Raw genomic sequence first — 24,817 nt, 5'->3', positions numbered from 1 at the left:
TCCCTTGTCTGTGACCAAATATTGCTGAAATGTCATTATTTATTTGAATGTACTATCATTAGTGGCTATTACAAATATAATATCTTTTTTTTCAGATTATTGGCATCCCATCCCCTTCATCCTTGTTTAAGCACATAGTTCCAATGATGCGCTCTGAGAGCATGGAAATCACTGAATCCCTTGTTCTAGGTCTTGGCAGGACCAACCCAGGAGCATTTAGGTAATTATCTTTATATGTTTCTGTATGTAGTAGAATAGTAAATGTGGCTACTTTTTGAGAAGGCAAGGTAGCATACTTATCCAGATAGTTTCATATCAATCCTGACTTTTACCAGCTAGCTAGCCATTTAACATTTAGCAGGTCCTTTAATTTATCTGCACCTTTATTTTCTAATTTTGCTTAACATTTACCCTATTTTCTTCAAAGAATGATTATGAAAATCATATATTATACATAAACATGTTCTAGAGATTATCAAATGCCATGTAAAAGTACAATATTTTCCTTCCTGTCTTACATAGTGATTCTGTTGCTTAAAAATAGTTTTTCTCCTTCTTGTTCAAGAGAGTGACTATTTTTAAAAGAATTATTTATATACATATTTTATATCATTCTTGATGTTTTTCACAATCATAAAGCAAATTCTTCGTTTTTGCCTGAGTTTCTTCTTTGTTATTGCTGACTAGATCCTGAATTTTAAAAAAATATTTATTTATTTACGGCTGTGCTGGGTCTTTCTTGCTTTGTGCAAGTTTTCTCTAGTTGCAGTGAGCGTGGGCTGCTCTTTGCCTAGTGTCGGCTTCTAACTGCCATGGCTTCTCTCGTTGAGGAGCACAAGCTCTAGCATGTGCAGGCTTCATTGCTGCAGAACGTGGGCTCAGCAGTTGCAGCATGCAGGTTCTAGAGTGCTCACGGTTCAGTAGTTTTGGAGCATGGGCTCAGTTGCTCCATGGCATGTGGAATCTTCCTCGACCAGGGATCGAACCTGTGTCTTCTGCATTGGCAGGCAGATTCTTATCCACCGTGCCACCAGGGAAGTTCTGGATCCTGAATTTTTTCTTTTGAGGTTGTCCTCTATTGATATGGTGTAATGGTTGATGTTTTGTCTCCAAGGTAACATATACAACAGAGAATAGGTTAATAAATCATATCTGTAGGTCTGGATAGCATTCATTATAAATGAAGTGTTGGAAGATTATTTTAGGACAAGCAGATATACTGTTGTGCTAATAGAAAACAATGAGGTACAAAAATTATCTCAGTTTCACAAATCCACATAAATAGAAACAATTCTGAAGCAGATACTTTGAATGTCTGCAGTAGTTTCTATAGACAATGAAATTGCAGATGGATTTTATTTTCTTCTTTCTTTTTGTATTTTCCCAATTTTCTACAGTGAGTACATTTACAATTTAAAATCAGAATATAAGCAAAAAAAGATTATTTTCATGAAGTTCATACCTTTTGATTGATAATTTCATTTGTAAGGACTAATCCTATTGAGATAATTAGAATTGAAGTCAAAGATTAATACATAAAGGTGTTCACTGGACATTATTTAATAGATAAAATTTAAGAGTCAGTAATAACTGAAAATGGTTAGGAAAATTACCATATTCAACCCAATACTAGAGTATTACAAATTAAATAATGGCATGTGGAAGTGCTTATACTAGTGTTAATTAAAGATAAAAGGATACTATCTTATGTATGTTAGAGTTTCAACTATGTAAACTGTATATGGGTTGTAAATGATTGAACAGGTATTTATCTCTACAAATTAGAATAAGTGGCCTATGCCATTTTTCCTGTTTTTCACATATTCTACAGAGTGTGTGTGTTATTTCACAATCAAAACAAAACAGAGACTTCCTGGCGTTCCAGTGGTTAGGACTGCATGCTTTCACTGCCAAGGACCCAGGTTTGATCCCTGGTCAGGGAACTATGATTCCGTAAAGCCATGTAGTATGACCAAAAAACAAAAAACATACACACAATAAAAACTGTGTTTAAAACAGTAAGATTAGGGTTAACGTTTGTCAGGTTATATCATTATATTAATATTTACATATTTCTACAGGTCAGATTATATGTTTGGCTATTAATTGAAAGAATGTATATTATTTTTCTTGTAGGGAACTAATAGAGGAATTACATCCCATAATTAAAGAAGCGCTTGAACGAAGGCCAGAGGTAAACTGTATTTTTATATCATTAAATATTTATTTGGCAAACACTGAAAATTGGCTTCTATATTCTATATAGTAAAACAAAACTTAGAAATTCAGAAGTAAATAAGTCTAGTGCCATTTTCAACATTTTTAAAACATGTGGAAACCACTACCATCCCCACTCCCCAGGAGGTCTTACTCAGAAACCCATTCTGTAATACAGATGTTAAATTTTCTCTACCTGAAGTTAGGGTGGTCAGAGTCTAGATCAGAGTCCACTGATCTCTGTAAACGATCAGATAGTTATTTTCATCTTTGTAGGTCATCCTGTCTCTGTTGCAGCGGCTCAGTTTTGCTGCCTAGATGGCTAAATAGGTGGGTGTGGCTCTATTACAGTTACAGGCAGCAATGAGCTGGATATGGCCTGAGGGCTGTATTCTGCCAACCCCAGGTCTAGAACCCCACATCTACACGTCAGGTTCTGAGCTACGTTTAGAAATCACAGTTCTTGTGGAACAGATGATGTATAATCTATAATTACAACAATGTATTATGCACACAAATCAAGTAACAGGTAAAGGGTTATATGAGCTACAGAGAAGAAAGCCTTTGGTTCTGCCTGTGGAGTAAGAGAAAGGTTTTTAGTTGAGGTAGTGACGTTTGAGGTGAATTTCTGAAGCATATTTCCCCAGTAGACAAGCAAGGGAAAGACATTCTAGGTATAGGGAACAGCGTTTGCAAACTTTACTTTTAAAAAATGTGGACATTGCACGTTTTTCTTTGTAATTGTTATGGGGAAAGTGATGGGATGTGAGGCTGGAAAGCAAGAAAGGAACTATCACGTGAAAGGATAAAGCCCCTGATTTCAGCTTTAGCCAATAGACCAGTGGTCCCCATATGGCAGTAGAATCTGAGAATTAGCCAGACAGCTTGCAAAAATTATAGATTCCCGGGCCTAGCCTATTCAATGAGCATCCCTGGAGTAGAGCCCAGAAATCTATTTTCTTAAGCACCTTAGATGAGTCTGATGTAGAACACTGAATTAGAATGCTATTAACAATGGCAATCCTCTGAGGAATTTTAACAAGAGAGGAAGATGACAGTAGCTACTTTGTATGGGGACCTTATGACAGCATCTGTAATTCTTCACTTCCTTTTTTTCTAATTCAGCCCTGTGGAGTAGTGATAATTCTCCATTTTGTAATTGATTAGATTTTTGCTTCAAAAATAATATGTTGGTTACAGTGCAAGTAGAATTGGAAATAAAATTAAGTGGCAGTATGTATACTAATCAATTTCAGGACAAAAAGTCATCATAGCAAGGGAATAGATATGCACAGTGATGTGTCTGAATGTGCGCTATTTTGAGAGCATTAGACTCACAGTCTTTCTATGAACACAGAATGAAAGCAAATCAACTGAAACTGCAGAAATCCTCAAGCACTGTTAAGAAACCATTTCATTCAGTATGAATTGCAGCAAACTTGTTAAGAGCTCAAAGAAGCAGTAAATTTAACGAACTGGTTATCCACAACTGGCCTGTTTTAGAAGGCAGAAAACTGGGTTGTAGACAAGAAAGTGAAAGACTAATTCTTATTAGTCTCTATTACATCATGAATGAAATGATGAGCTCAAGAAGAAAGTGATACAGGAGATTTATTATATCTTACCATTATATTGGTTCCTGTTAGAAGCAGAATCAAGTTGAGATGTTACGACTATTATTCTAGGCATTAATACTTTGGCCTTAGTAGGACAAACATATTTATTCACACCATAATGATCAAAGGGATTTCTTTTTGCTTGTATTTTTGTGTGTCAGAATTAACTGATAAGTGAAAAATCATGGTATGAGTGAAATCTGTGGGGTTTCTTTAGTCCCCTTTGTAATGTTTTCCCTCTCCTTCTGTCATATTATTTTTTTTTTTTCTGTCATATTATTGGGAGCATCTTAGGGATTCTTTATCATCCAAAGGGAATAGTTTACTGTTTCAGTTCCTCTAAAGTTGTCAGATTAGCAAATCTGACCTAAAGGTAACCATAAAGTAATTATGGACTTAACTCTATTTCTCCCTTCATAAGTTTATTACTATATAAAATGTCATTTGATTTTATTTGTCTTGTTAATTTCAAATTAATCTACACATACCTTTTTGATGTAATAGCCCCTAGACTGTCTGACATCTACCTTTCAGAAGCAAACTAACAAGCCTCCAAACTCGTAAGGCATTCCCAGTATTCCTTCTAAGTTACACCAGCAAATTTTCTGTCAACTTACTTAAAGGACTTTTAATTAGTATCTTTGTTATCTTTGGAATAGAATATGAAACGGCGCAGGCGTCGAGATATTTTACGAGTACAACTGGTACGAATATTTGAACTGCTGGCAGATGCTGGTGTCATTAGTCACAGGTAGGTATTGGATTTTGATTTTTAAAACTTGTAATTTATTAGAGAGCATATTTTTTTTCCTCAGAAAATATATAAAAACCGAAAAGTACCTTTATAACAACAAAAAATCTGCACCACTATAAATATTATTTACTAAAGATGTATCTAATACATTAGCCCATGGCTAAAAAATATATTGAAGAACTACCACTTGTACAGATTGCTTCAGGCAAAGGTTGAGTGGAATGTCCTTGTGATTTTAATATTTCTTGAGATCTAGTAATCTAGGCAGTAAACAGCAAGCTTTTTTTTTCCAGGGATGGGTGTCTGTTTTAACTATGTCTTACCATATTCAAGATCTGTTTTTTCTAGAGTTGTAAAAATCATGTTATTTAAAGGCTACATGAAAGTTTAGCCTTTCATGTAGGCTAAAAAACTGCAAATTTACTTCAATCAACTGTTAATCTATTGTGCTTAGAGCAATTATGAAATCCAAAAACATAATTTCTATTTCCATCCTTTACAAATAAAAAACATAAAACCTAAAATTATTGTTGACCCTAAGGCCAGGGCCTTGAGGAAAATTCCATCAGCTTTATGTAGGGAAATAACTGTTTCCCTAGAAACATAATGGTGTTGCCTGACCATTGAAGGAGGGAAAAAATGACTCTGACCATTTCCAGAAAAGATCCTGAGGAAAAAAATATTAATAAGCAAGTATAATGTTTATTGTTACTTTACCATTTATCCTGATCATTTATTTCTGAGTGCACCTAACACCTTTGATATCGAATGTTTTTCACAAGTGCTTTCAAAATATAGCTTTAATCAAAGAGAATCTAAACCATTGATTTACTATTATAGTAAATGAAAAGCAAATGAAAGAAAAAAGAAGCATCATTCTTTTTTTTTTTCCTTTGTTGCTTCACAAAAATAAAACAATGGAAGTTAGCCAAAATGAATTTGACACTTGCTGAACCTGATGCAAAAAATTAACCTAAAATACATCTAAATATTTTTTCTTTTTTTATTGCTTTTATTGTAATGTTAATAATGCAGTTGCATGTTTTATTTTTGGATTTGTCTTTTTTTTTTTTTGCCCCAAGAGAAATCAAGATAAAGTGAACACTATTATGGACATTTTTTTTTTCCTCGCTTAAGGAAAAAAAGATGAATTCTGAAATGGCCAGGAGGCAGGGCTCTTCAGTTTGTTCAATCAGTTGATCCTCTGTGCCCGGTGCATAGTAGGTACTCAGTTATTCTGAGTCAGCTTACAATCTACCATGTTAGTTTCCCAGCCACTGTGAAGTGTTGACCCAGAGTTTAAAAACACTCACTTAAGGAATAAAGGAGAGTTTCATCATGAATACATTCAACATATTTTTATAGTCATAGACCGATATTTTTAATATGCTGTACAATCACTGTGGTTCCTTACTCTTATTTTCATGGCTTTAGGATGTTTATAAAAAAAACTATTTGCAGCTATTGAAAGAGCATTTTTACTTTTGGAATCATAAACTTTAGAGGTATTTTCAAATAAATATAACAAGGAAAAGTTAACTAAATTACTATTGGTAAAACACTCTCAAGTACCTACTGGTCACATACTTAATAACTGATGGAACAAGACTGGAATCCAGGATTTGGGACTCTTTCACCAGTGACCTCCTTGCAGTCAGTGGACTCTAGGCCCAGAACCCTGGCCTCAAAGAGAATCTTCCTGTAGAGATTCTTGAAGAAACTTCCAAGGTCTAAAATAGAAGATTAAAAAACCAACAGTCTTACTTGAATTATCTTAAATTTTTGTATCCCCAGTAATAGCAGTAATTTTTGCTGAGAATAGGTACCTGATGGGTATTTGATTGATTATGCTAAAGGCATAATATGTTTATGTAGGACAACTGTGTAAATGTACACAATTAGTCTTTCTTCTTTCTACCTTCTAAACTGATCCTTCCTGTTCCCGTTGTGTCTCCTTATAATTTTATTTTGAAAAGCCATATATTTTGATGGAGAGAATAATGTTGACTTAAATTATAATTTAAAATCATGTTTTCCTTAACATGAATTTTCTTCCACATTTTCAGTGCAAGTGGTGGCCTTGATACTGAAACACATTTCCTCAACAACACTTTATTGGAATACGTAGATTTAACTAGACAACTCCTGGAAGCAGAAAATGAAAAAGATTCTGACACACTGAAGGATATACGATGCCATTTTAGTGCCTTAGTGGCGAATATCATTCAGAATGTTCCAGGTATGACTTTTAGTTCCTCAAACCCATAAATGAATATTAAGAGACTATCATAATTTTTCTCCCCCTGAGGAATGGTGATCTAAGTTGACAAGCAACTTGTAAACATTTGAAAAATATGTCAGGGTAACTTTTGGAACTTGAGAGGTAAATGATGCTCTGTAGAGGAAAAGAGCATGGTTTCCTCTACATTGTCTGATCTGAAGCTCACTAATGTAAAGATATGATTTAATCCATTACTCAACACTTGTCTACAACTTCTACTTTGGTTCATTATGATACTGTTGAGTTTCTTCAACAAGGATTGCTGCAGAGAGCTTGTAGAATAGATTTTTTTTTTTTTAAGTGGAAAGATTCCTTGGAGATCACCTAAGAAAGAAAGAAAGTGAAAGTGAAGTCTTCAGTTGTGTCCAACTCTTTGCGACCCTGTGGACTGTAGCCCACCAGGCTCCTCTGTCCATGTGATTCTCCAGGCAAAGAATACTGGAGTGGGTTGCCATTTCCTTCTCAAGGGGATCTTCCCAACCCAGGGATCAACCCAGGGATCAAACCCGGGTCTCCCGCATTACAGGCAGACGCTTTATCCTCTGAGCCACCAGGGAAGGGTTATCACCTAAAGGGAGATCACCTAAACCAGCAGCAAAAGGCAGCAGAGTGGGTTTTAACTCCAGACCTCACACTTTACTGCAAGTAGATCAGCTCCCTTGTTGTCTTGATCAATATATCAAGATTCCATGTAATGATTGTTGTATAGCTGAAAACAGTATATATAGTCCAAAGCCCTTTCTTACTGGTTAATCATGATCCAGAAGTATGTTGTGTTAATGTTTTGGCCAAGGTTAACACGTAGCCAGCAACAACCCAGGGAGAAGCAGGGTCCTGATGCTCAGCTCTGTCAGCCTTCAGTAGCATTGTGACTGCCATGCACTTCTACTTGGCAAGATGCTGTATTTCACATAACACTGCATCTCACTTAACATGATAATGTACACTGCAGCTCTGTTCCTGTGATATGCATATATGTAAATAATTTCTGTTACTGTGGAGGTTGGGAGTAGGTTAAAATGAAAACTTTTGCTTTCTTTTTATATAATATTATGTATCCAGTAACAATCTTGGTGGCTCAGACGGCAAAGAATTTGCCTGCAATGCGGGAGACCTGGGTTCAATCCCTGGATCAGGAAGATCCCCTGGAGAAGGGAACGACAACCCACTCCAGTATTCTTGCCTGGAGAATCCCATGGACAGAGGAGCCTGGTGGGCTACAGTCCATGGGGTTGCAAAGAGTCAGACACGACTGAGTGACTAACATCACCACCATCCAATAACAAATAAATTGACGTGCATATTAAGGGAAGAAGAAATGGAAATAATTTTTTCCGCCTATTTTTTATTTACAGTGCACCAGAGAAGAAGCATTTTTCCTCAACAGAGCCTTCGTCACAGTCTGTTTATGCTGTTCAGTCACTGGGCAGGTCCTTTTAGCATCATGTTTACACCCTTGGACAGATACAGTGATAGAAATATGCAAATTAACAGACATCAGTACTGTGCACTGAAGGTATTTACCTAAAAATCTGACTTCTTTTTTCTTAGGTTAAGAGTGGAGTTAAAATTTTTTTCTCTCTCAGTGCCTGGTGTTATAAAAAGGATCAGGATTTCTTCAGAGTACCTAAGAGTACTAGAATATATATTTGCCTGCTGTATTCAAACACTTATACAGGAAGTTTATTTAAATGCATAAAATATAATGTAGAAATATTCCAGAATCTATGAAAACTGGAAGCCATATTCTTAAAGAATTGAGGACTGCCTCAAAAAAATACTTATTTTTTTTCTTACTTAAGTACTTTCTCTTGATCTTTTTTTCCCCTTCACCTCCAGTACTGTTCAAACTGCATGTCTAATGTAGTATCATGATATTTATGTACTGCTCATGGTAAATCTCTTCATTTCAAAAGTTACTATTATGCTTTTCTTTATAAACAAAAAAATCAAAGATATTGTGGCTACATAAGCATGAGTAAAATATCCTGCCTCTTCTCATTAAGCAATCAACATGTAACCTCTGAAATGTTTTAAATGTAATTCTAATATTATTGTTTGAAGGCTATGTCTGCTGTACTCTGTTGTGGCCCTGTTGCAGATAATGTAGGACTTTCATCAGATGGCTATTTGTACAAATGGTTGGATAACATTTTGGACTCTCTGGACAAAAAGGTAATTATGACAGTTCCCTTAAAATTCTGTAGTAAATTACCACTGCGTTGCATTATTTGGGGGGCTTCCCAGGTGGCACTAGGGGTAAATTATCTGCCTGTCAATGCAGAAGATGCAAGAGATGCAGGTTCCATCTCTGGGTTGGGAAGACCCCTTGGAGTAGGAGATGGCAACCCACTCCAGTATTCTTGCCTAGGAAATTTCATAAACAGAGGAGCCTGGGCGCCTACTGTTCATGTGGTCTTAGAGAGTTGGATATGACTGAGCGCACACACACACACATTGCATCATTTAGAGTTATTGTATGGCTCACTGAATATGTCTTTTTGAAATAAGGTAGGTTAGAATTATGGGTCCAAAACATATTAGGTAAAACCAAATAGCATACCATAAACTAAGAGATTTCTAATTCTTATTTAGTTCTCATTTAAATAATTTTAATTTCCCTCTTAGAGGATTAATATAGTAGTGTGTATTTATCTCACAAACGGTTTTAAATCAGTAAAAGAATATAATTGTGGAATACTTTAAGCTCCATGTAAGAAATATGCTATTTGCTCTGTTTAACTTTTTTGGTGACTCTCCAGTTAATCACTTTTCCCCCCTTATTACTTATACCATACAAACACAGACTTCACAATTTAAAATAAGACTTACATTTCTTCCCCCTGGAAGAAATGTATTTTGTATTGGGCTATCAAAAACAACAATAAATTTTGACAAAAATAGCTGGGGAGGTTAATCACTCATTTTCCTAAAAGCACTTAATCACTGTTCCTATTCATCAGCCACCTCCATGGCTCTGCTGGAAAATTGAATTGTACGACTAAGAGTCTTATATAAAAAGCAGGAGACCACGTTTAATTTCTCTGTGCTGGTTTTTCTGCTGGTTGAATAAAATCAGAAAGAGTTGAACTAAAGGAGACTTGAGTTTTGTGATGAAATACAATAAATATATGCACTGTATTATTTTAATTGAAATTAAGAGGAGTAGATAAATAATACATCCCTTTCTCTGTCCTGGGCAATTCTGTGGCCTTTACTTAGGTTCATCAGTTGGGCTGTGAGGCAGTTACATTACTGCTGGAGCTGAACCCGGATCAGAGCAACCTGATGTATTGGGCGGTGGATCGCTGTTACACTGGTTCCAAGAGAGTGGCAGCCGGTTGTTTCAAAGCCATAGCCAATGTTTTCCAGAACAGGTACTCTAGCTTTTGCTATCTTTCATTATTTAGCATCTCTTAAAAAACAGAATGTGTCTTTTTGAGCTCAGCGATATTAATAAACCAATATTTTCTTACCTTAAACTCGAACAAAATCTAACCAAATGGTGATAATGATTACCATGCACCTGTTGTTACCTATTGCCTTTAAAAAAAAAAAAAACAGTCACCTCATAGGCTTAGCCTCTGCATGCCTGCATCCTTCCCTTTATATCATATCATGTTTATTAACTGGTGTGAAAGCCTCTAAACATTGTTTATCTAACATGGGAAATTTGTCCCTAGGGATTATCAGTGTGACACAGTGATGCTCCTCAATCTGATACTGTTTAAAGCCGCTGATTCTTCTCGAAGTATCTATGAAGTTGCTATGCAACTTTTACAGGTTTGTAAACAAACGTTAATTAAAATATATTTTTACTCGGGACTTAACGAAGCACAGCAATCTGTTCTTGACTTGAAAGTATGCTAATGTTCATCTTTATTTTTAATAGTGATGTATGGTATGATTCCTAATTATCATTAGAAACAGAAGACTAAGATAATATGGGTCATTTAAGTCTACAAATAATGCAAAGTTTTGAGTGTATTGTAGAGGATTGTGTGTGATAACCCCCACAGTCACCTGTGTGTGTGCCTCTGTGTGTCTGAGTACTTGGAAAAGTTGAGTGGTTAGAGCCTCTGTGTGCCTTCACCTGTTTCTGTTGAGCAAATGAGAATAATGTGAGTCAGTTTGTTTTGGAGAATCAAGTGAAAAGTAATTAGCTCTTTTATGATAACCTTTTGTGAGTTTTCTTTATTAGACTGAGATGAATAACTTAGACATTTCACTTGGATATGTGGTTATATCCATTGATGGTAGGATGTGGTTCTTCATTCTTAACCAAAGGTTAAGAATGGGATTCAAGGAGATGCACATTTTCCCAAAGGGTTTGAAGTGGTTCTGAGGGATCATCTTAAGAATTATACCCTAGTGTCTTTATTAGTTAAGAAGAAGGTTGAGGGATGTAGCTCTTTGTATAGTATAATATCAAAAGAATTTTTTGCTTGTATTTTATATTTAATCCATGATTAAGCAAAATAGGTTTGAAGATTTTTTTTCACATATGCATATTTTTATATAGTCATAATTTTGAATTGGAAAAGTGATAAATCTTCTTCAAATAATTGTATGTTAAGTTGCAGAAGTTATTTTCAAACTATGTTACTGGCATTCAACACAAGGAATGTTAAAGTCTTGTAAAGAATTACAGAGCTTATCAAGATGGGACTGTGCCGGGGTCCAGCCCCGGCTGATCCAGGGTATTTGAAGGGTAGATGGCGTCGGCGACTATTTAAATATTCATCAAAGATATAAAGAGTAATAGAATGAGGATAGCTCAGTAGGAAAATTCAGTGGAGAAAAGAGGCTGAGTAGCTTGGTTTACGTGGGAGACCAATAAAACTTTAAGACAAGAAGCTTGCACCACTTACGTAGGCCGCAGGCGTCCTTCCGTTCTCCCGAAGGAGAGGAGACACTGAGGCCTGCCCGGTCGGATCTTAGAAGCCCAGGCATAATTAGTAAGCATGGCAGGTTCCGCACTCCAAATGGAGACTCAGCCAGAGTTTGAGAGAGAGAGAGACATGGGGAGACCAGTATTTCGAGGAACTGATCCCAATTCTTTATTTTCCAGAGTCTGTTTTTATACACTGAGATGTTATACAAAAGTCACGCGGGGACAGCAGTCCTGACTTTTATTAAAGTCAGGTGCTTCACACAAATGTATACAGAGGTCTTAGGGGTGTTACATCATCTTCTGGCCAGGGGGGCCTGCTGACAATTTATGACCCTCTCCTTGTGACAGCGGTCAGTAAACCAGAATACTTTTTTCTCCAAGGGTGATTATTCTTAAAACAGATGCCACCCAAATAAAGTTACATTCCTATAGGGTGAGGTTGTAGTGGGTTTTAGTTAAGGAAAGAATTTACTTGGCCTAAGGTCTAATGTGATTTATATCAAAGGTTAATACTTATTTCTTCTATATATTCATTAATGTGTGTAAGGGCAGGGGATGTGGAGTCTTAGCAACAAACATTGGCTCAACAAATGAAAAACCCTTCACCAATACAATTTCTAATCAGCCCACTATACTTATACTAATGGTTTTCTAACTTTTCTAAGGAACCTGTTTTTAGAAGGTTTAAAGCATCTCGTGCCTCTCACGGTTGGGAGGCTGTGAGCAATCACATGTGGCCGGACAAGCCTGTCAGGCAGGCTAGAGAACCTTCAGAGGAGTTTGTAGGTTGAAACACTCCTATCACGCCCAGGAATTATTATTAACTGGAGCTCTAAGTTAACTCCTTCTCCGAAAGAAGTGGTGGGGGACAGCCCCCCGTAAAGTCAGAGGTGTAGGGGAGAGCACAAAGTAGTAAAGTAGGCAGACTTTGGTTATGGGGGTAGATGCTCGAGAATTTCCAGGGGGACTCCTGAGGCTCGATTCTGCCTTTGCGTATGTCAAGCCTCCTTCCTCATGACCTTTGCCATGGGCGGAGTGCCTCACGCCGGCCCCCAACAGGACTGGTACTTTTTTTTTTCCCTAAGTGCTAGAAAGAAAGATAAATTGATCCTTATAACCCTCTGTTCTAGTATTCATTTGGAATTACAAAGAACAAGAATTAGAGACCTTTTGCAAACATTTCTGGGAATTAGAGATTAGCATCCAAGAAACTTTACAATGTATACAACTCTATAGCTTTTAAACTATAATGTTTCTTGGGAGAACATTTTATGTTTTTAATTATAGCTGAAATTTAGAGGACCCACAAAAGCTTACATGGATGGGTTACATTCCTGTAGATCCTGGAACCGAAGATGTTTCGCTATGCTCACAAGCTGGAGGTCCAGAGAACGGACGGCGTCCTCAGCCAGCTGGCCCCTCTGCCGCATCTGTATTCCGTGTCTTACTATCAGCTGTCCGAAGAGTTAGCAAGGGCGTATCCCGAGCTAACTCTCGCCATATTCTCAGGTATGATTGTTCAACTGGCTAGTAGTTTTTTTTTTCAGCAACCATTTTGAAAAAACTACTTGTAGGAAATGTAAATCTATGAAATTTGAGGTTGAATTAAAACAAAACCTGTCTTTATATAGGAGAGGTTTTTTTCCTTTAATATGAACTCTTTAATACTGATCTACCATGATACGGAGATTGCTTATTAAAGATCTCTAAAGGGATTCTAACCTTGACCTCTCTTCTCCACCTCACACTAGCCAAAATAAAACAAAGTAGGAGGGGGCTTCTGGAGAAGGCAATGGCACCCCACTCTAGTACTCTTGCCTGTAAAATCCCATGGATGGAGGAGCCTGGTAGGCTGCAGTCCATGGGGTCGCTAAGAGTCGGACACAACTGAGCGACTTCACTTTGACTTTTCACTTTCATGTATTGGAGAAGGAAATGGCAACCCACCTCAGTGTTCTTGCCTGGAGAATCCCAGGGACGGGGGAGCCTGGTGGGCTGCCGTCTATGGGGTCGCACAGAGTCCGACATGACTGAAGCGACTTAGCAGCAGTAGGAGAGGCTTCACAGGCAATTTGAAAATATTCCTTTAGTAGACATAAAACTTCCTGAATCTTCTAGTGTGTAGTTTATCTTGTATATTGGTCTATTTTTAATAATATAAATGGGCAGGGATAAGGGTACAGGTTTCTTTCCGTAAGTAAGACCTCTAATCATAGGAGAACATACTGCACTGCCTTAAGCAGAACTACAGCTAGGGACCCACCTTGCTTCCTGGTCCAGTTTCCTTTCCTTGGGTCCAAAAAACATTCCTGCCTTGAGTTTCTAAAGCATGGGCTGTGTGTCAAGCAAGATGTCCTATATGTATATATATGGGTTTCCCAGGACTCAGATTTAAGGTAATTAGGGAGCTCATCCAGCTTGAGCCTTTCTGGTCGATGAACACACTATTGCAGATGCCTCCATAGTGCTTATAAATCCTTTAACTGAAAAGTTTTATTAGTTATAATACAAAAGACTCTTAGCTAGTTTTTCTCTTCTTCATCTTCAGTAAGATCCTGTTCTAATCTTAGTGCTGCAAATGCACCAGAATTGTTATGCAGGAGATACCAGGGCTCTGAACCTTTCATTCAGGTTCAAGGCACAGAGGCCTCCGCCTTCTTGGCCCATCTTTCCACAGTGCCTATTTTAGCAGTGGAGATAGTTTGAGTCCCACCCCTAATTGATCTGATTGGGGGAAAAAACAACTTAAATTCTCCTAACATTCAGTGTTTAAAGCAGCACACGTGTTAGGTTTGCACCGGTAAATAGCAGCAATCACGCTTCTTCCTTCTTCCCAACTTCCGCAGTCCCGACATCCCTTTCAGGATGGACGTGGATGGTCATCAGTGCAAAGTAGTAACCACATACGTGCTAAGTCACTTCAGTTGTGTCTGACTCTTTGCAGCCCTACAGAGCCCACCAGGCTCCTCTGTCCATGAAATTTTCTAGGCAAGAATACTGGAGTGGGTTGCCATGTCCTTCTCCAGGGGATCTTCCCTGACTCAGGGATAAAAACTGAGTCTCTTAAGTCTCCTGCCTTGGCAGGTGAGTTCTTTACCACTAGCGTCACCTGGGAAGCAGATAAGTAACCGCTGTCTCCACTAATTTTGCTGCTAGGCTTTTCTCGGAGGCTCCTGGGCTTTTCCTGGTGGCTTTAGCACAGAAGAGAGGAGTCCCTGGTATCTCAGAGGTCATGGAATTGGTCAGGATGGCAGTGGGTGCTGGCATGGCCTTGGCTCCCATACACACGTAAAATCCCTCAGCCAGGATCTCTTCATTCAGAGATCCAGGTCTCATATTTCATACTTGTGGTAATAATATTGACCTGTTAACAGAAGGGATTCTTTTAGACGGTAACGATGATCCTATATGCAAGGCAGCAAAAGAGACACAGATGTAAAGGACAGACTTTTGGACTCTGTAGGAGAAGGCGAGGGTGGGATGATTTGAGAGAATAGCATTGAAACATGTATATTACTGTATGTAAAATAGATGACCAGTGCAAGTTCAACGCTTGAAGCAGGGCACTCAAAGCCAGTGCTCTGGGACAACCCAGAGGGATGGGGTGGGGAGGGAGGTGGGAGGGGGGTTCAGGATGGGGGGACACATGTGATGATTCATGTCAATATATGGCAAAAAACACCACAATATTGTAATTATTCTCCAATTAAAATAAACTAATTACTTTAAAAAAAGAAAGGGTTCTTCTAAAAAGTTGGAATTGAGCATAAATGTGTGCAAGGCACTGGACTGAGCAGATTGTTGGCACTGTGTTGAGTTTGTGCAAACTGAGCCTGAACTGAAAGTATCCACTTGGACCATCTGTTCTCTCTGTACACTGAAAATCAAACCTCTTCCCCTCGCCCTAGTTGGTTCTTACTCTGTCTGACCTTCAGATGCCCACGCTGGCCTTCTAAAGCAGTGCCATGGCACTTGAAAGACCTGCCACATTTCACTCTAAAGGGTTTGAACTGCCAATTCTCGTCATTTTCTAAAGAACCATTTCAAAGTGAAATTGTTATATTGTCTGTCCTGCGTGTGTCAGAGTTGGGTTTTTGTGGAGGTGCAGAGCAGGCAACACTGTAAGTTGCTCTGAGATCCTTGTTCCGAAGTACATTCTTGGTTATCTGTACTTCTGTAGCTGGTGTGATGCTGTTAATTATACGTATGGCACATCCCCAAATGTTAATAAAGGACTCAAAGAGGTTTTGTACATAAAAAAAAAAAAAAAAAAAACCTCCGTGACACAACTACTTTTGTTACCTTCTGAGAGAATAATAAGGTGAGGATCAAAGGTTGATAGTTGGTCCTAGGTCAATCTGTGTATATGTGGTAGAACTGGAATTCAGACCCAGACCCAGGCAAAAGGGGGCTTGAGGAAAGAGAAGGTTTTTACTTAAAGTGATTTATGGAGAGTAAACAGTATATAAAAACTCATAGGCTTTGGAATCAACCTTGTATTTGAATCCTCTGCCACTTGATCATTTTCTGACTTTGCACACGTTACTCGAACTGTCCACCTCACAAAGTTTATCATGAGCACTATATGAGATGAATGTAAAAGTAATAAGCACTTCATAGGAGTCTCCCCTAGATAGAACCTAAACATGTGAGGTTTTTCATGGGTCACTTTAAATTAATCTGTGAATAAAGATTGTCTTTATCTTAGGTTTATTTGTTAAGAAGCACATATTGTAAAATTTCCCACATTAATCATTTTAACTATATAGTTCAGTAGTGTTGTGTATTTATATTGTTGTGAAACAGATCTCTGCAATTTTTCATCCTAGAGAAGTGAAACTTTATACCTACTAAACAGTAAACTCCCCTTTTCCTGAACTTCCCCCAGCCCTGTTAACTACCATTGTGATTTCTATTTCTCTGAACTTGATTATACTGGATCTTATAAAAGTGGAAGCTTACAGTATTTGTGGTTTTATGATTAGCTATTTTCACTTAGCATAATGTCCTCAAAGGTGATCCTTTGATGTTGTAGCAAGTAACAGGATTTCCATTCTTTGTAAAAGTTGCAGAATTTTCTATTATGTGTATGTGTGTGTCAAAACACACATTTTTGTTTGTCCATTTGTCTAGCAATGGACATTTGGATTGGTTCCACTTCTTGGCCAGTGTAAATAGTGCTACTGTGCACTAGGCCTTCAGGACCCTGCTTTCAGTTCATTTGGATATATAGTCAGCAGTGGGATTTCTAACTCATATGGTAGTTCTATTTTTAATTTTTTTGAGGAGCCATTACACTATTTTCATAGCAGTTAACACCAGACTCACCAATAGTGTGCATTTATTTTTCTTAACTACCAGAGATATTTTATATAAAAGTTAAGTCTGTGGTGTATGTTAGCTGTTTCCTTTTCTTTATGATGTCATCAAGGTCAGGTTTATTAAAAGGAGAAACAATGCTCATAATTCTTAAATGTAGTGAATAAAATCTGGCTTGTTATTTTTTCAGAATTAAAAAGTTACATTTAAATTCATTACAAATCAAAGGAAAGCACAGTTACACAGTTGTTCCCTCTTTGACTTGTCCTTAACTACAGAGATAAGCCAGAGAATTCAGACAGCTCACCCTGCTGGGAGACAGGTCATGCTGCACTACCTGTTACCCTGGATGAACAACATCGAGCTGGTGGATTTGAAACCCTTGCCCACAGCAAGGCGACACGATGAAGATGAAGACGATTCCTTAAAAGACCGAGAACTGATGGTGACTAGCAGGCGCTGGTTACGAGGAGAAGGCTGGGGATCCCCGCAAGCTACTGCCATGGTTCTGAATAATCTGATGTACATGACAGCAAAGGTAACAGGTTTTGTATTTGTGGTTCCTGCACAGAATTACCGAGTTAGGAGGAGTAAACAGGTTAGAAATAGACAATGAGATTAGATAATCCAAACAAGTATGTGTTATAAATAAGTTCCTTTCTTTAAAAAAAAAAAAAAGCTTCACATCAGATATAAAATATCTTTTGGGGAATGGAGCTAAAATCATATGTGATTAATGATATTTGTATTTAGATTTGTTGAAAGAAAAGATTATTTCTCTACAGTGTGAAGAAGATTAAAGCTGTCTGTCAAAGCATTATTTTCTAATATTTCACGATGTTATGAGTTTGGTATTGAATAGATGGTTGTTACTGAAGTGCTGCTGAAGTGTGTGCTGTATTTCCTGTATCTAGTATGGTGATGAGCTGGCCTGGTCGGAGGTGGAGAACGTGTGGACCACGCTCGCAGATGGCTGGCCGAAAAACCTGAAAATAATATTGCACTTTTTGATCAGCATTTGTGGAGTAAATAGTGAACCAAGCCTCTTGCCTTACGTATGTGTTCAAGTTCATTCACTTTCATGTATATATGTATAAGTATACTTAGCCAGTGTCTTGTGATGTCAGAATCTGGGCAGCCGTAGAACAGCAGAGGCAAAGCAGGGGCCAGGAGGAGGACAATCAGGAAATAGCACATGGATTCATTGCTATTCATTGCTATTCATTGCTATTCATTGATTCATTTAATAAATATTGCCTGGCTTTACTACAGGTCAAGTGCTCTTCTGTGTTCTGGGCATTATAATCTGATGGATGCTACAGATTTTATTCTTTGAACCTACACCTAATTTATTTAATGAATAAATCACTAGGTTAGTGATGTACAGTCATGGTAAGGGCTACGGAGGAAAACTGCAGAGTCCTGAGAGTGGATAACTTTGGAGCCACCACTGTCTGAGAGGATTCGAGATGATATTGGACAGAAACTAATATGAAAGTGGAGAGATGTTAGTAGTTTTTCCTGTCAGCAGCTGACACTGGGATATTAGAGCATGATGAGAAGTGAGAGCTCAGTACCTATAGAATCATGCCCTAAAGGCTTCTGGAAGCAGGAAAAATCATGATAAGAGATAAACAGTGAATAATGCACAGTCTTTATCTTCTGAAGAAAGAACAGTACTTAAATCTGCTCAAGAGAATACTATGGAACTATCAAGCACAAAGGTTAAACTGACATGCACACAGACATGTGTGTATATGTAGATATAACTGTTAGACACAGGGTAGCATCTCCTTAAAGTATGTTCCACAGAAAACTAGCTCTGCAGAGTGTTGCTCTAAAGGTTCTTCTGGATCCTCCTTGAAATGAACCATTGAGTAGCCTTGCTTTACCCAACATCTCCTGGGTTAACCTGATTACTGAAAGCTTTGTTCTGAAGGCATGTCACAATAATCTGCATTGAGAAGCACTTGGAGAAAGGTGGGTGTGTAGTACAAAACATGATCCCACATTAGCTGTCTGACCACACGTCCTAACAGTCCCCTTCAAGCCCACTGCCGTTGGGTCATGCTGAACCCTCTGCTGCCCGGCTCTCACTCAGGCATCCCACCCAGGGACCTTGCCATTTGCTTTCCTCTCTCCCCAAACAGTCAGTTGCTCATTTCTGCACATTCTTAAGATGTTTCCTCAAATGGCTGTTCTCACTGATACCTTTGCTGGTCATCTAGTTCAAATCTGCAAATGCCCTGCCCCCACATATACACTCTTCTTTTTCTTGCCCTGTTTCATTGGTTTTCCTAACACTTATCATTGAACTCACTGTATATTTTATTTCTTTGCCTCATTACTTTTGCCTCAGTTAGTCCAGTAGATTCTGAGCTCTTAAGAGCAGGAATCTGAGAATTCCCTGGCAATCCAGTGGTTCAAACTTGGTGCTTTCACTGCCATGGCCTGGGTTCAATCCCTGGTCAGGGAACTAAGATCCTGTAAGACGTGCACTGCAGCAAAAAGAAAAAAAAAAAGAGCAGGAATCTTAATTTAGTTCATTGCCACCTTGTCAGAGCCTAGACTAGTGCCTGACACACAGGAAGTTCCCCTTAATTGGATGAATGAATGACTGAGTTGGGGCTGGCACTAGAAACAGGCATGAAGTTGTAATTCCAAGAAGCCGAGATGAAATTCCTGGGCTTCCCTGGTAGCTCAGATGGTAAAGAATCTGCCTGCAGTGTGGGAGACTCAGGTTCAAGCCTGGGTCAGGAAAATCCCCTGGAGAAGGGCATGGCAATCCACTCCAGTATTCCTGTCTGGAGAATTCCTTGGACAGAGGAGCCTGGTGGGCTACAGTCCATGGGGTCACAAAGAGTTGGACACAACTGAGTGACTAACACTTTCACTTTTCAAGATGAAATTCAGAGAATTGCCATTTGCCAGAAATTTTAAAAGAGCTATTTTTCATGATGATAATAATAATTTCTTAATTATCACTTCTTAAGCACTACTTATTTGGAGGAGGAAATGGCAACCCACTCCATTGTTCTTGCCTGGAGAATCCCATGGACAGAGGAGCCTGGTGGGCTGCTGTCCATGGGGTCACACAGAGTCAGACACAACTGAAGCGACTTAGCAGCAGCAGCAGCAGCAAGCACTACTTATAGGCCAAGTACAAGCACTTCATTTACATTACTTAATTCCTGGAAGAAATCTGTGAGTTTGGTAAGATGACTGCTGTTTTACAATGAATAAAGTAAGGTAGTGAGAAGAGTGACATAGCTCAAAGTCACATAGCTATTTAGGTCTATCTCTGTAGAGCTGGAATTCTAACCCAGAGCTGTTGATGAAAAGTCCAGGAAAGCTTCTTGACAGGCCCTGCAGCTGGAGTGGGAGGTGGGGCTTGAAGACTTGACAGGATTAGAGTCATGAGTATCGTCTCAGAGGTCCTGAGTCAGAGCAAAGACACAGAGGCAGAAATGTACCTGATGTGATCAGAGAAGACTGAACTTGAGAACAAAGAATTAGCAAGTACAGCAGGTTGGATAGATCTAGAGCTGTGTGGGAGGTCAACTATCAGAGAACCATTATCAGATTTCTGGTGTGATGTGATAGAGCATATTTTAAAATTTGTCCAGGGGTGATGTAAAACAGAGCTTCTCACACATCTGAATGCAGCGTGAATCAGCTGGGGGGGATCTTGTTTTCATTCTCATTCTGGAGTTGGGGGTGGGGCCAGAGATTCTGTATTTCCTGAAAGCTCCAGATAATAATGCATGTTCTACGAGGATCACATTTTAAGTACTAAGGTTTAAAAAGGGAGAAAAAAGAAAGATCACTGACTAATTGATCAGCCTATTTCAATAATACATACTACTAAAACATACTTTTTGATCAAGTATGATTGATCAAGTAAGATGGATCAAACCAGTCAATCTTAAGGGAGATCAACCCTGATAACATGGACTGTATAGTCCATGGGGGTCACAAAGAGGTGGGCATGACTGAGTGACTTTCACTTCATTTTCCATTGAAAAAGAAACTGATTTATAAAAAGGCAATGATCTTTTGCTTTTCTAAAAATAAGTAAAGGGAGTGATAACTTTATGGACACCATTAAGCAATATAGCTGCTGCTGCTGCTGCTGCTGCTAAGTCGCTTCAGTCGCGTCCGACTCTGTGTGACCCCATAGACGGGCAGCCCACCAGGCTCCGCCATCCCTGGGATTCTCCAGGCAAGAACACTGGGGTGGGTTGCCATTTCCTTCTCCAGTGCATGAAAGTGAAAAGTCAAAGTGAAGTCACTCAGTTGTGTCCGACTCTTCGCAACCCCATGGACTGTAGCCTACCAGGCTCCTCCGTCCATGGGATTTTCCAGGCAAGAGTACTGGAGTGGGGTGCCATTGCCTAAGCAGTATATCTAGGTCATCCTAATGATACAATATTAAGGGCTGAAGGGAAGAGTACTTATAAAGCTGATTAATGTCTAATTGCTAATCAGTGTCTATTCAAATTTAGATTGTGCTTATTCATCTACTACTTAAAGCTGAACTTTACTCTGATAAAATTTGTCTCAAGACAAGTTTGTGTGATAAAAATTGTGCTTTTTCTTTTCCAAACGATTTTTTCTGTGACAGGTGAAGAAAGTTATTGTATATTTAGGTAGAGACAAAACAATGCAGTTGCTTGAAGAACTGGTGAGTGAACTACAGCTGACCGACCCTGTCAGTTCCGGAGTCACTCACATGGATAACCCCCCTTATTACCGCATCACTTCCAGCTATAAAATCCCTTCTGTCACCTCAGGTGAGAAGTCGTTTAAAACTGATTACTTTGTATGCAAAAAGAAGCTTTCCACAACTGTTCATTTTAGCAGGCGTTTGCTTTCAACGTCCTAGAGAAAACACTCAAATGTTAAGTCATAGATGTAATTAACTTGACAGAACTTTGTAAATCCTCATATGAGTAGAAAGGTTTGACAATGTAAGGATTTGTAATGTGATAAAGGGAACATTTATATACCTATTCAGAACTGGAATATATCCATTTTGTCCATTTACAACAGATGCTCTTATAAATGGATATAATTAATATGTAAATATCGGAATTGCTCACTTATTGAAATTACTGTGTAATTTCATATTATAATTATTTGAGCATATATTATACATAGTATTCAATCATGTGAGTGTATTTACTTTTATGTATATCTATATTATCATAATATTTTGAGTTGAAACTACATCCATTGAAAATTGATAAAATATCTGGACTGTTGTAGATTAAATTTATATGAAATTCTTTGTCACTCAGTTTATATTAAATGCTTTTGTGATGTTAATAACATTGTATAATTAGAGATCTTTCATGCTGTGTTTTATAATTTACTTTTGTCATCTGGTTTCATCTTTTTGTTATACTTTCTAGGAGATTTCTAATAATGCTTCCATTGAATTTTTTATATCTGCTAAAATATTTTTAATTCCAAAGAGAGTTTTTTAATTAAAAAAATTTTAGGAGCATCCTATTCATGTTTCACAGTTGGACTACCTTCTTCTATATTTGATAAAGCTTTCTACCTGGGAAAGTTCCTATTTTCTTTATATTGCTGTTTCTTTGTTTTGATTTTGTCTTCAAAAGCCTACCAATTCTAGATCTGTCTTTTCATAAACAGTGGCATATTAAAGAGTTGACTGGATGGTCTGTAGGTATATATGGAACTTGTTGATATGGTTTTTTATACAATGATTTCATCGATGTAAGTGTCCATTGGTCTTTTCTCTTGTACTAATCAGATTCCCCAGAGAAAATTCTTCCAATCCTCTGCCTAGAGTAGAAGATGTAGGGGTGTGCGTTTGTGTGTGTACTGATACGTATAATCCATAGATAAACACACTTGCAGTCTTCCAGCCTTCTGATAGCCCAGTGGTTTAAGAAGGTTGCAGGGAGGTATGTCTTTTCAAGTTACGTATGTGTGTATATCTCCACTTAGTTCCCTTATCCTCAGTAAAGTACTTCCTCCTTCCCCTGTGGATGGTGTGCCCTAGTCTAGAAATCCTCTGATTTATTGTCATCAAAGAAGACCTCAAGTGAGCAGAGATAGTTACCCAGTTACAAGAGGTAGAGGGGTAGCTCTTGGGGCCCAGCTATTTCTGAAACAGATTTTCAACCATTCTTGCCATTTTTAGCATCTGCTTCAACCCCTGCTTCCAGAGGTACTCTGTTGCCACTAATTCCTAAGTCTTTTGGAGGTTTAACAATATAGATACAGAAGTTTCTTGTTTCCTCCACTAACAGCTCTGGATTCAGCTCTTTTGACCTTAATTACTTCTTGTCCATTTGTTTTCAAACATCCCTAACTTTGTTGCTGTTGACTCCTTACTCTGTTGGTCATTAAGGGTACATTCCTTTTTTAAAATCACCTTCATCTCATTTGGGCTTCCCTTGTGGCTCAGCTGGTAAAGAATCTACCTGCAATGCTGGAGACCTGGGTTCGATCCCTGGGTTGGGAAGATCCCCTGAAGAAGGGAAAGGCTACCCACTCCAGTATTCTGGCCTGGAGAATTCCATGGACTTGTATAGTTCATGGGGTTGCAAAGAGTCAGACATGACTGAGCAACTTTCACTTTTCTTCTCATTTTAGTGGAGTTTTGACATCTGTAGTATGAAATCTTTTGTTCTTATTGAGCTGTCCTAAGCTTTACATTCATTGACACTGTTTTATTTCTGATGACAGGAACTACTTCTAGTAGCAATACAATGGTTGCTCCCACAGATGGCAATCCTGATAATAAGCCCATAAAAGAGTGTATTGAAGAGAGGTAAGTACGTCTCTGTTCTTTATTAATCTTTCAGTTTGACGTATATGATTATCATCAGAATAAACGATAATTTCTGCATTGGAATGGTGTTAATATTCTAGTGAAGAAATATATTTCCATGCTGGAAATTTTTCACATTAAAGACACTTGCATGCTAGATTTTTAAATATGCACCAATGGATGAATAGGCGGAGTATGGTGAGTCACTTTTTGTGTTGCTACATTTTTTTAAACTTTTCTAAATGGAAATTTTACTCTTGCCTGTCTTATATGGAAGAGGTTTCACCAGAATGTTATTATCACAACAGTTTAAGAAAAACTTCAGGCAGAAATAACTGACTTCAAAGCTTAAGCTTTTGAATTGTAATGTGGAAATTAAAATATATCACAGTAAACTTTAGTAATTTGTGTACTGTGTTCTTTTTTTAAGCATAGAAAGTACAAATACCGTTTTACCATGAACTGTGACTAACTTCAGTGGTCATTCCCACAGCTATGTGCACCTAGACATCTACAGCGGACTAAACAGTCATTTAAATCGTCAACATCACAGACTAGAATCTCGATACAGTAGCAGCTCTGGAGGATCTTATGAAGAAGAAAAAAGTAATACATTCCAAATGTGTTTTTTTTTGTTTTTTTTTTTAATAACTACGATGGTCAGGTGTACTATCATTATAGTAACGTTAGTAATTGTATTCTTCCAGTAAATTGTTTTTAAGAAGAGTATTTAACTGCCACGAGTGGTGTTCCAATATAATCTGAAATGTCTTGACTTTAAGAAGCAACATGAAGTGGGGGAAATACATTTTAAAAGCACAGGTTCCCTGTAGGTTGATCAAAAGGAACATAAGAATTGGTTCTCAAGAAGCATCATAGAAAGAATCACAGAACAGACACACAGGCAACAGGCTGCTTTTTTGAACAG

At 38.0% G+C, this 24,817-nt stretch overlaps 1 protein-coding gene across 11 annotated transcripts in view; it reads left to right on the top strand.

Moving 5' to 3' along the window:
* The window catches only part of FRYL (FRY like transcription coactivator), a 269,078-nt gene that overhangs the window by 192,777 nt on the left and 51,484 nt on the right, over positions 1 to 24,817 (top strand). For all 11 annotated transcript variants that reach the window (NM_001206589.2, XM_024993143.2, XM_024993144.2 and 8 more), the window contains 14 exons: positions 96 to 220; positions 2,137 to 2,194; positions 4,493 to 4,584; positions 6,654 to 6,826; positions 8,224 to 8,384; positions 8,933 to 9,043; positions 10,091 to 10,245; positions 10,552 to 10,651; positions 13,103 to 13,271; positions 17,360 to 17,619; positions 17,996 to 18,136; positions 21,706 to 21,874; positions 23,805 to 23,889; positions 24,383 to 24,495. In NM_001206589.2, the coding sequence (NP_001193518.2) occupies positions 96 to 220; positions 2,137 to 2,194; positions 4,493 to 4,584; positions 6,654 to 6,826; positions 8,224 to 8,384; positions 8,933 to 9,043; positions 10,091 to 10,245; positions 10,552 to 10,651; positions 13,103 to 13,271; positions 17,360 to 17,619; positions 17,996 to 18,136; positions 21,706 to 21,874; positions 23,805 to 23,889; positions 24,383 to 24,495 (1,912 nt within the window). The remainder of the gene's footprint in view (positions 1 to 95; positions 221 to 2,136; positions 2,195 to 4,492; positions 4,585 to 6,653; positions 6,827 to 8,223; positions 8,385 to 8,932; positions 9,044 to 10,090; positions 10,246 to 10,551; positions 10,652 to 13,102; positions 13,272 to 17,359; positions 17,620 to 17,995; positions 18,137 to 21,705; positions 21,875 to 23,804; positions 23,890 to 24,382; positions 24,496 to 24,817) is intronic.

Source organism: Bos taurus, chromosome 6 (genome assembly GCF_002263795.3).
Source record: "Bos taurus isolate L1 Dominette 01449 registration number 42190680 breed Hereford chromosome 6, ARS-UCD2.0, whole genome shotgun sequence".
Taxonomy (NCBI): Eukaryota; Metazoa; Chordata; class Mammalia; order Artiodactyla; family Bovidae; genus Bos; species Bos taurus.
Note: the sequence above shows the minus strand (reverse complement) of the source record. Positions and strands in the feature narration are given on the sequence as shown.